General features: G+C 46.2%; 1 protein-coding gene across 2 annotated transcripts in view; it reads left to right on the top strand.

Moving 5' to 3' along the window:
* SLC31A1 (solute carrier family 31 member 1) overlaps positions 1-12,606 on the top strand; it is a 30,551-nt gene that overhangs the window by 16,896 nt on the left and 1,049 nt on the right. For both annotated transcript variants that reach the window (XM_075324470.1, XM_075324471.1), the window contains 3 exons: positions 10,180-10,358; positions 10,521-10,593; positions 12,353-12,521. In XM_075324470.1, coding sequence (XP_075180585.1) covers positions 10,180-10,358; positions 10,521-10,593; positions 12,353-12,521 — 421 coding nt within the window. The remainder of the gene's footprint in view (positions 1-10,179; positions 10,359-10,520; positions 10,594-12,352; positions 12,522-12,606) is intronic.

Consider the following 12,606-nt stretch of genomic DNA (forward strand, 5'->3'; position numbering starts at 1 on the left):
GCCATACGAGAGGTGCCACAGGCATCCACGGGGTTTTCGCCTTTTGAATTGTTATACGGGCGACATCCCCGGGGATTGTTGGACCTGGCAAAGGAAACATGGGAGCAAGAGCCCACCCCCCATAAAAGTGTGATTGAACACATTTTGGGTATGCAGAACCGCATAAGCGCGGTCATGCCAATTGTGAAGGAGCATTTACAGGAGGCTCAGGCCGCGCAAAGCGGCCGCTACAATAGACAAGCCACCGTGCGGACCTTTAAACCCGGGGATCGGGTGTTGGTATTGATCCCCACGGCGGAGAGCAAATTCCTGGCTCAGTGGCAAGGCCCCTACGAGATAAAGGAAAGAGTCGGGGTGGTTAACTATAAAGTATTGCAGCCGGTAGGACCAGTCTGATACGACATGATATTGTCACCGAGCCCCACCTGAAGGTACGCCTGAAGTCATACCGGGTACCGGAGGCTCGACGACAAGCCATATCGGAGGAAGTAAAGACAATGCTACGCCTGGGGGTCATCGAAAAATCCCGGAGTGAATGGGCTAGTCCGATTGTCCTAATACCAAAACCCGATGGCTCCTTAAGGTTCTGCAATGACTTTAGGAGATTGAACGAAATATCCAAGTTCGATCTCTACCCCATGCCCCGGGTGGATGAGCTGATTGATAGGCTGGGACAGGCGCGATATTTTACCAAGCTCGACCTGACCAAAGGGTACTGGCAGGTGCCACTAACGGAGTCCGCCAAGGAGAAAACCGCTTTTGTTACGCCGGAGGGTCTCTTCCACTATGTTGTCTTGCCTTTTGGGTTACATGGCGCTCCGGCCACGTTCCAGAGGTTGATGGACTTGGTGCTGGAACCCCACCAGGCGTATGCATCAGCGTACCTGGATGACATCATTATTTACAGCTCCGATTGGCAGACCCACTTGGAACAGGTACAAGCGGTGGTGGACGCGCTTCGAACAGCTGGATTGACAGCCAATCCCAAGAAATGTGCATTGGGACTCACGGAAGCCCGCTACTTGGGCTACATGATAGGCCAAGGAGTGATTAAGCCCCAAATTAACAAGGTTGAGGCGATCCAGAAGTGGCCTAGACCCCTGACCACGAAGCAGGTTAGGGCCTTCCTGGGTATCGTGGGGTACTACAGGAGGTTTGTAAAGGATTTTGCGGGACTATCAGCCCCCTTGACGGACCTTCTCAAAGGCAAGAAGTCCGTCATGGTGCGCTGGACTCCGCAGGCCGAGGACTCCTTCCGGGCCCTGAAGGAGGTCCTGTGCGGACAGCCCGTTCTGGTCAACCCTGATTTCCGGAAGGAGTTCATAGTACAGACTGACGCCTCGGAGATCGGCCTGGGGGCAGTGCTGTCTCAGGTGGTTCAGGGGGAGGAACACCCCGTCACCTTCTTAAGTAGGAAGCTCACCCCTCCCGAGCGGAATTATAGCGTAGTGGAGAAGGAGTGCCTGGCGATCAAGTGGGCCTTGGAGTCCCTACGCTATTACCTGCTGGGACGGCAGTTTCGCTTGGTGACGGATCACTCTCCACTGGTCTGGATGAGGTCCGCCAAGGAACGGAATGCCCGGGTTACCCGGTGGTTCCTTTCTCTGCAAAACTTCCGGTTTACGGTTGACCACCGGGCCGGTAGGTTGCAGGGCAACGCCGATGCCTTGTCCCGCGGCCCGTGTTTGATGACGGGAGTTCAACCCCGCACGCTTGAACTGAGGGGGGGGGGTATGTGAGACTGTGACCGGGGTTATCTATGACGGCCGGTATGTCTCGCCCCGGTTGTGCTCACTCCATGATAGAAAGTAAATCCACTCTAGGGTTAATGCTGTTTCCCTACAGGCTGAAGGAAGGGTTAAATAGAATCAGGAACAAGGGCAGGTGTGCCGGGTGTGAGGGAGTGAACAGAACTCCCTGAGTTCTCTGCTGGAGAGGCACATGTATATTGTTGTGGACTTTTGTTTGGACATTAAAACCGTGTGCTGTGAACCTTAATGCCTGGATCCCGTGTCTTCTGCTGCGCAGCCGACCGTGCTACCTCACAATATATATACATATATATAATATATATAATATATATATATATATATATATATATATATATATATATATATATATATATATAAAATAAAAATATAAAATATTATATAATTTTCTTTTTATATATATATATATATATATATTTCAGATTTATTTTACATAAATATATAATATTTATATCTATAATTCTATAATTTTGTATTTCTCCACCATTTTTTTTTTTTTTAATTTTTATTTTTTTAAGCTTGGGGGTGCAAGATTGCCTTTGCTAATTTTTTGCACCGTGCATCCTACCGTAGGAGCAGATATTTTGTAAAACGACCCAATGATGTACCTTGACGTTTGTGGCCCCCCCCGATGCAAAATCTCCCAGCTGACCCCAAACTCTCTTGGGTCTTAAGGAAAACAATTGAGGCCCCTGCACCCACAATACTGACGTTTCTCCGGCACCTTTCAATATTACTTTATAAAGTTTAAAAAAGTTTTTGAACTTTTGCAAAACTTCCTAATTAATATCTAGTTGCAGACAGTAAGGAGTAAAAAGTTGCAGCAATTCACATTATTGCTCTTCAATTTTTTTTGTGCCTCTTTTTACAGCTAGGGACCATTGGATATCATAGGGGGGGCGGAGTTCAGGGTGCCCACCCACCAATGTGTATAGCAAAGAAACCCCCAGCGCTCTGCTACAGCAGGGTTTTATTCTTGGCCTTTTGACTTATTTCTTTGAGGTATATTGACGACGTCACCCTTTGTAAAGTCATTTTGTATGTTCTGTAACTATCTCCTCTCCCCACCATAGCAAGCGTGAATGGTGCAAAATGCTGACAAGACAAAAAACTGATAATCTCCCGCACCCAGGTGTATATACCTCCTATATAACCTGCCTGTGTAAAGTTAATAGCCCCTGTGCCCCTCCCCGAAAGCTGCATTTATCCCATATAGATAAGCCGGCGTGACCTGTAGACATGTGATGACTTTCCATAGTATCAGGCTATAAGATCGGGGGCGTTATAAACCAAAAAAAAAAAACTAATGAGTTTGAACTATCGCGCCCGTCTGTGGACTCTGCCCGGATTTGCACTGGTGTAAAATCAATAAATATTCAGTTCATGAATAGTGGAAATGTTTTTGAATCCCGACCCAAAACCTAAGTCGGGAGCCTAGAAACTGGTGACTCCAATGCCTATATATACGGTACTGGTCAAGATTTTGGATCCTCCTCTTCATATAATGGTTTTCTTTTGTCTTTATTGGAATGTGCACATTGTAAATACAGAACAAAAGCAGCAAAACCACAAATAAATATGGCCCAAACAAGTCTCTTCGCTTTTACAGCCTCAATAATAGCTTTTTTTGCAGCAATTCTACCATAAAGGTCGGGGTCACACATCGGATGTGACACTCGGCTCAAACTCTGCTGCGAGCGTCATTCACTGTGATCCGATTCTCTCACATGCGAGAATCAGATCACAGGTAAGGAGAAGATGGAGAGATTAATTTCTCCATCATCTCCACAGCCTGTCTCTACGTGTATCGTATAGCATAGATCCTGTCAGTTTGCATTTTGTGTCTGATGAACTTATCCTCTGCAGCAAAGGCAAAACTCTTGGTTTTCGTTTCCTGAGATGGTGCTCATTACCGTTTTTATCATACTGATTGATGATTTTCATGACTGCACTTGAAGATCCCTTCAAAGATCTATTTTCCATATTCTGATGGTCACAAACACTTTAACTCTTGACAAAGCATCCTGTTCTTTGGAAACCATTCCAGGTGACAACCTGATAAAGCTGCCGAGTTAATAAGAAATCTGTGTAAAGCCGCCGTCAGAGTAACTGAGGGCACTGAGATTTTTTTCCTTTCGTGGTTTTGCTGCCTTAAGTCTCAATTTATAATGTGCACGTTCCAGTAAGAACAAAGAAAATCATTGAATGAACATGGAGGGGGTATAAAGTTTTGACTAATACTGTGTGGGTGTAATGTCACCATCAGAATAACAGGGGGCACTGAGATTTTTTTTTTCCTTTCGTGGTTTTGCTGCCTTAAGTATGAATCTACAATGTGCACATTCCAATAAGAACAAGGAAAATCATTGAATGAACAAGTAGGGGGGTGTAAAGGTTTGATTAATACCATGTGAGTGTAAAGCCGCCATCAGACTAACTGGGGGCACTGTGATTTTATTACTTTTTCCTTTTCCTCTATGGTTTTCCTTCCTTAAGTCTGAATCTACAATGTGCACAATCCAATAAGTACAAGGAATATTATTGAATGAACAGGGGGGTGTAAAGCCGCCATCAGACTAACTGGGGGCACTGTGATTTTTTTTTTCCTTTGAGGTTTTGCTGCCTTAAGTCTGATTCTACAATGTGAACCATTCAATAAGAAGGAAAATCATTGAATGAAAAGGAGGGTTATAAAGTTTTGACTAATACTGTGTGGTGTAATTTCACCATCAGAATAACGGGGCACTGTGATTTTTTTTCCTGTGTTTTTGCTGCCTTAAGTCTGAATCTACAATGTGCACGTTCCAATAAGAACAAGGAAAATCATTGAATGAACAGGTAGGGGGTGTAAAGGTTTGATTAATACCCTGTGGGTGTAAAGCCGCCATCAGACTAACTGGTGGCACTGTTATATTTATTTATTTTTTTTCCTTTTCCTCTGTGGTTTTGCGTCCTTAAGTCTAAATCTACAATGTGCACGTTTCAGTAAGTACAAGGAAAATTATTGAATGAACAGGGGGGTGTAAAGCCACCATCAAACTAACTGGGGGCACTGAGATTTTTTTTTCTTTTGTGGTTTTGCTGCCTTAAGTCTGAATTTACAATGTGCACATTCCAATAAGAACAAGGAAAATCACTGAATGAATAGGGAGGGGGATGTAAAGTTTTGACTAATACTGTGTGGTAAGTCGCCATCAGACTAACTGGGGGCACTGTAATTTTTTTTTTTTCCTTTGTGGTTTTGCTGCCTTAAGTCTGATTCTACTATGTGAACCATTCAATAAGAAGGAAAATCATTGAATGAAAAGGAGGGGTATAAAGTCTTGACTAATACTGTGTGGTGTAATGTCACCATCAGAATAACAGGGGGCACTGTGATTTTTTTTTCCTGTTTTTGCTGCCTTAAGTCTGAATCTACAATGTGCACGTTCCAATAAGAACAAGGAAAATCATGAAATAAACGGGGGGGGGGGGTAAAGTTTTGACTAGTACTGTGTGTCCTGAGTTATTTTTTTAGTGTTTTGACTATTAAAACGGAAGCAACCTTTCTACATTTCTTATATTTTTGCAACAAGGAAACGTCAATGAGGAATCTGTGTTCTGCCAAAGTGTTTGCACTCACTTACTGTGTACTTATAGGGAACGTCCAAGACGGGTTGTCGTGTGCAAGGAGCTCGACCCATCACGTATTAAGGAAGAGGCAGAAAATCAGATAATTAAAGGGGCGGCCTACAGATACATAGCGAGGGTGTAAATAATGTCATCACTGCACCTTTTTCATGCACTTTCTAACTTCTTGATACATTGTTGCTGCTCCCGGCAGGAATAGAATCTCTAATCTGTTACTTTGTATTTTCGCTTTTTTGCATACGTTACCTGTACATGATTTCTTTAGTTGCTGCCCATCGTCCTCTACGTGTTGTAGACGGCACCAGACACCGGGATGTGCCCGGGGCGGCGAGTCCAGACTCCGGGTGATGCACATGTAAATGATGGGTTATTAGCAGATGGGGAGGAGTGTCACGTCTCCCAGCCGCAGATCACTCTTCGTATAGATCCTGTCACCTCGGGGACTCGTCAGGAGATCTCCTCCCGGCTGGTGAGCTCTGATTCTACCATAGAAGCAACTTTCCATTATCTTATATTGTAGCTTGTTTTTTGCATTTAAAGGGGCCGTCATCCATATAAGGGTTCAGCCTCTTTAAGACTGGATGGTCCCTTTTGTGGCTGCACTTGGACAAATTAAACTGCTTCATCTGTTTTTTTGCCATAGATAATTGGTGCAAAGCGCACTACCGCACAATTGGGACCCCACCCTCCCCCCTCCCCCCTCCCCAAGGCTGAACATTTCTTTTTATATGATTTTACTTTCTCCCCCCCCCCTCCTCCCCCTCGCCTTCCCCTTCTTTATTTTTTTTTTCCCTTCGCCGTCCCGTTCTTTTTTTTCTTCTTCTTTTTTACCCCCTCGCCTTCCTTCTTCTTTTTTTTTCCACTTGCCTTCCCCTTATTTTTCCCCTCGCCCCCCCCCCCTATTTTTTCCCCTCTCCTTCTTTTTCCCCTCGCTTTCCCCTTTTTCTTCTTTTTCCCCTCTCCTTGCACCTACCCATTTTTTTCACCTCGCCTTCCCCTTCTTCTTTTTTCCCTCGCCTTCTCCTTCTTCTTTTGTTTCCCCTTGCCTCCCCCCTATTTTTTCCCCTCGCCTTCCTCCTACCCATTTTTTTCCCCTCACCTCCCCCCTATTTTTTCCCCTCGCCCTCCCCCTACCCATTTTTTTTTTTTTTTTTTTACCCTCTCCTTCCCCTTCTTTTTGTTTCCCCTCGCCTTCCCCTTCTTTTTCTTTCCCCTCGCCTTCCCCTTCTTCTTGTTTCCCCTCGCCTTCCCCTTCTTCTTGTTTCCCCTTGCCTTCCCCTTCTTCTTGTTTCCCCTTGCCTTCCCCTTCTTCTTGTTTCCCCTCGCCTTCCCCTTCTTCTTGTTTCCCCTCGCCTTCCCCTTCTTCTTGTTTCCCCTCGCCTTTCCCTTCTTCTTGTTTCCCCTCGCCTTCCCCTTCTTCTTGTTTCCCCTCGTCTTTCCCTTCTTCTTGTTTCCCCTCGTCTTTCCCTTCTTCTTGTTTCCCCTCGCCTTCCCCTTCTTCTTGTTTCCCCTCGCCTTCCCCTTCTTCTTGTGTTTCCCCTCGCCTTCCCCTTCTTCTTGTTTCCCCTCGCCTTCCCCTTCTTCTTGTTTCCCCTCGCCTTCCCCTTCTTTTTGTTACCCCCGCCTTTCCCTTCTTCTTGTTTCCCCTCGCCTTCCCCTTCTTCTTGTTTCCCCTCTCCTTCCCCCCCCCTATTTCTCTATTTTTTCAACTCACCCCCCCCCCCCTACTATTTTCCCCTTGCCTCCTTTTTTTTCCCACCATATTTTATCTTTCCCATATATCGTGAGTCTCTGGCCCAGCGGTTGTAAAGCGCCCCCTTTGGTGATTGTGTGGTGTTTTCTTTGGGTGGTCAGTGAATGATCCTCGATCTATACCCGCACTCCTCCAGAGTTTTCTCCATTGCCAGGACCCTTCTAATCAGTGGCAGTCTTTGGTGATTGAGGCTGCAGGTGTCCAGTTTCCCTGCAGCGCCTCCGCAGGAGAAATGAAGTATTGCACGACACCCACTAAAATTCCCCCGGATGTCCCTGTCCTGGGTGCATGTACCGATTCTCCAGAGAGGGAGCCGCCAATGGAGCTGCATGACATCCGTGTTATAAGCCGATGTAGCAATCTTTCCGATTCCCCAGTGATGGGTTTTCCGCGTTCTTCCTCATCTGATTAATATCCAGACTTGCTCAATATTCTCATCACGCCTCATTAAATGGCCGGGTCACGTCACTCCACCTGTCATCGGTGCCATCATCTGGAGGATACAGTCCAGTGATCTCCACTCCCCTTTTTGTGATGATCGGGGGGCACTAAGCAGGACCCCATAGCACAGACCACAATAGGGCGCCCTCTGGTGGTGACCGCGCTATCTCCTGGCACACACGACTGTTTACTTGCAGACTTTCATCGCGTCTCCTCTAGAGCTGCACCTCAATATTCACCTGTTTCAGCCGCAGTGACCTTCCTCAGGGGTCGTATTGACACATGACATCCGGGAGAGGATGCTCTGACTGAGGAGTGTGCATTCCTTATCACCGGGGGTCCGCAGAATCCGGAAAACATGCTATTATTGTGCTGCATACAGTAGGAAGTGCCTGACCCCGGTGGTCTCTTCAGACTCGGTTGTGCCCCCCTCCCCTCCTATAAGGCCACGTTGAGGTGATCACTATAGGGGGAAGGATGTTATTTCCTCTGTTTTATATCTTGTGGCACCATATGGGCAAAACTGGGGGTAATTCCACTAATTTGCTGCAAATTGCATTTGGTCCAATGTAATGTGATTACCCGAAACGATCGGTATCTGATAGACGTCCTCGTCACTGCAGAGAACAAGCCGCGGGCCCCGTCCGACCTTTCCCTGCATCCGACGTAATCCGTTTACCGAGATAAGACCCAAATCTGCAGTAGCGACCACCATACAACCGGGGAAATAAGTATCGAACACGTCACCAATTTTCTAAGTAAATATATTTCCAAATGTGCTATTGATATGAATTTCTCACCAGATGTCGGTAACAACCCATCCAATCCACACGGGCAAGGAAAATCAGACCAGAGATGTCCATAAATTTAGGGATGTGTAATAATGAGAAATGACACAGGGAAAAAGTATTGAACACACGAAGAAAGAGAGGTGCAAAAAAAAAGCCCTGCCAAATCCTGACACCAGCTGAAATCTGTCAGTAATTAGAAAGCAATCCTGCCACTGAGTGGAAAATAATATCAGCTGGTTCATTGGATGGTCGATAAAAAGTAGCTACACAAGAAACATCTCATGTTGGGTAAAACCAGTGAGCTGTCTCCAGACCTTCACAACCTTAGATGTTCATAAATTAAGTTGTGTGTAATAATGAGAAATGGCACATGTATTTCTTTGCCTGTGTGGATTGGATGGGTTGTTACCGACATCTCGCGAGAAATTCATGTCAATAGCTCCTTTAGAAATATATTTATTTCGAAAATTGGTGACGTGTTCAATATTTGTTTCACCCGCTGTATGTACACAGTGATTGTACCAGCAGAATAGTGAGTGCAGCTCTGGAGTGTAATACAGGAGGTAACTCAAGATCAGTAATGTATGTACTCAGTGACTGCACCAGCAGAATAGTGAGTGCAGCTCTGGAGTATAATACAGGAGGTAACTCTGGATCAATAATGTATGTACTCAGTGACTGCACCAGCAGAATAGTGAGTGCAGCTCTGGAGTATAATACAGGAGGCAACCCAGGATCAGTAATGTAATATATGAACACAGTGACTACACCAGCAGAATAGTGAGTTCAGCTCTGGAGTATAATACAGGAGGTAACTCTGGATCAATAATGTATGTACTCAGTGACTGCACCAGCAGAATAGGGAGGGCAGCTCTGGAGTATAATTCAGGAGGTAACTCAGGATCTGTAATGTATGTACACAGTGAGTGCAGCTCTGGAGTATAATACAGGATGTAACTCAGGATCAGTAATGTAATGTATGTACACAGTGACTGCACCAGCAGAATAGTGAGTGCAGCTCTGGAGTATAACGGAGGAGGTAACTCATGATCAGTAATGTATGTACACAGTGAGTGCAGCTCTGGAGTATAATACAGGATCAGTAATGTATTCGGGATCAGTACTCAGGATCAGTAATGTAATGTATGTGCACAGTGACTGCACCAGAAGAATAGTGAATGCAGCTCTGGAGTATAATTCAGGAGGGAACTCCGGGTCAGTAATGTAATGTATGTACACAGTGACTGCACCAGCAGAATAGAGAGTGCAGCTCTGGAGTATAATACAGGAGGGAACTCCGGGTCAGTAATGTAATGTATGTACACAGTGACTGCCCCAGCAGAATAGTGAGTGCAGCTCTAGAGTATAATACAGGATATAAATCAGGATCAGTAATGTACATAAATAGTGAGTGCAGCTCTGGGATATAATACAGGAGGTAATTCACGATCAGTGATCAGTAATGTAATGTATGTACAAAGTGACTGTCCCAGCAGAATGAGTGCAGCTCTGGAGTGTAATACTGGATCTAACGCAGAATAAGTAAAGATCTAATCTGCCGTTGATGGCAGAAGAAGGCAAACACAGCGGTTTGGGGCGTTCGGCTACTGGGACAGACACATCTCATACTGGATCACTTTGCGCTGCTCCTCCGCTCTTGACGTCCGGGTGGATCGGGGCCTTTACACCTGATCCTGGGGCATCTGTTACTTCTTTGTTACTTTGTATCGATCGCTGTTCTTCACAGTTTATTACAATGTTTCTAAAGGTGTTTTTTTGTGTTGTTTTTTTTTAGGGTTGATACGAGGGGAATCGCCGTTCTTGAAGGTTTCCAAAATGGCCCATGTGCACGATAGTATGACCACGTCTGATCCCCACGGTGGGCACCATCATCCCACCACAGGTGGCCACCACCATCATCCCACCACGGCTGGGCACAATCATGGCGGAGGTGAAGGGTCTATGCATATGATGGTGAGTACCGGTCACCTTTTTAGGGTCTTCCGGGGCCATATACACCAGGTGCGTCATAGTTACCTCCTGTCCTACAAGAGAGGAGCGGTACAATTTACCGGTGGGGTCCGGGAGGCAAGTCCTTGATGATGGCCGCCGACGTCTCCTCCTTTTCTTCCACAGCACATGACATTTTACTTTGGGTACGAGAATGTGGAGCTTCTGTTCACGGGACTGGTGATCAATACGGCGGGAGGTCAGTATGTGCGCGCCTATCCTCCATGATGTCTAACGCTTACCCGCTACCGATGATTCTTCATGGGAATAGAGAGGGCAGAGAGTATCCTAGAAGTGTAGGATCAGGCTTGTTTGCGGTCTGTTACCATGGCAACACATGGGTATGCATAAGAGCTGCATACACTTAATAATAGATTTGAGCTGAAGGCCCTGGAGACCCACTAATCGTACCGTGGTGGCAGGGCCCATCGGTGTATCAGCACCTAATGGGATGGCAGGAGTGGTGTAACTAGAGTTCAATGGGCCCTGGTGTAAAAATTGGACCTGTGCCCCCCCCCCCCACCACCGGTCACCGGCCCCCTCGGGGTATAAGATAATTACGCTGACACTTGGCTCTTTCCCTCAGCACCCAGCTTTCCGTGTTCTGATATCCATCTTATCCTCAGCACCCAGCTTGCCAATTCTCTGCTATAAATGTTTCCCCTCGGCCCCCATATTCCACCATAAAGTGGTATGCAGCCCCCATGTAATGTTATGCAGCCCTTATATTCCTCCATATAGTATTATGCATCCCCATATTCCGCCATATAGTATTATGCAGCCCCATATAGTAGTATGCAGCCCTTATATTCCTTCATATAGTAGTATGCAGCCCCCAAATTTCACCATATAGTATTATGCAACCCCCACATAGTATTATGCAGGCCTAATATTCCTTCATATAGTAGTACGCAGCCCTGCCTATAGTAGTCTGCAGCCCCCATATTTCACCATTTAGTATTATGCAACCCCACTTAGTATACAGGCCTTCTATTCCTCCATATAGTAGTATGCAACCTCCATATAGTAGAATGCAGCCCTTATATTCCTCCATATAGTATTATGCATCCCCATAATCCTCCATATAGTATTATGCAGCCCCATATAGTAGTAGTATTCAGCCCTTATATTCCTTCATATAGTAGTATGCAGCCCTCATATTTCATCAAATAGTATTATGCAACCCCCACATAGTAGTATGCAGGCTTTATATTCCTCCATATAGTAGTACGCAGCCCCGCCTATAGTAGTCTGCAGCCCCCATATTTCACCATTTAGTATTATGCAACCCCACATAGTATACAGGCCTTATATTCCTCCATATAGTAGTATGCAACCCCCATATAGTAGAATGCAGCCCTTATATTCCTCCATATAGTAGTATGCAGCCCACAAATTTGACCATATAGTAATATGCAGCCCCCATATTCTTCCATATAATAGTTTGTAGACCCCATATCGTTTAATGCACTCCCCATAGTTGTCTGGCCATCGTGATCCTCTTCGTTCTCCGCTGCTCCAGTCTCCTCAGCGTGTCCACTGTTCTGCTGCTCTGCACATCTCAGCACAGCGGTGCGCAGTAGTGACGTCCTAGAGCTCCGCTGTGCTGACACATCAAAGCGCCACAGGCACAGCGGAGAATGATGAGAGACGGAGCGCTACGCTCACTCTCTCATCATTGACTTCAATTGTATCTGCGATACCGATACAATTTTAGGTGCGATCCTTGGTGGGGTGGGGGCCCGATACCCGCGCTGCTACCAGGCACCCCTAACTCGCTGGCCCCATAGTGGTGGCATGGCCTGCCGCCATTGTCGATACGCCACTGGCGGATCCCCTGGGCAGTATAATATCTTGTTGGCTACGCTATTCCGTTACAGTGTATCAGTGCAGGTAAAATCTTCCGCTCTGAAGTGCACATACTAATATGCGTCTCTTTCCTCCCTGCGCGGTTGTAGAGATGGCCGGAGCCTTTGTGGCCGTCTTCTTGCTCGCTCTCCTGTACGAGGGGCTGAAGATCTCCCGGGAATCCCTGCTCAGGAAGTCACAAGTCAGTATCCGCTACAACTCGATGCCGGTACCAGGACCCAACGGCACCACCCTGATGGAGACTCACAAGACCGTAGGGTAAGTCAGGGTGTGTAAACGATGGAGGCCAGTATTTCTATTAAGGATTGCATTCTGCAGCTGCATCTCCCTCCTCTCCCCCCTC

This window comes from Anomaloglossus baeobatrachus, chromosome 9 (assembly GCF_048569485.1).
Source record: "Anomaloglossus baeobatrachus isolate aAnoBae1 chromosome 9, aAnoBae1.hap1, whole genome shotgun sequence".
In the NCBI taxonomy this organism is placed as follows: domain Eukaryota; kingdom Metazoa; phylum Chordata; class Amphibia; order Anura; family Aromobatidae; genus Anomaloglossus; species Anomaloglossus baeobatrachus.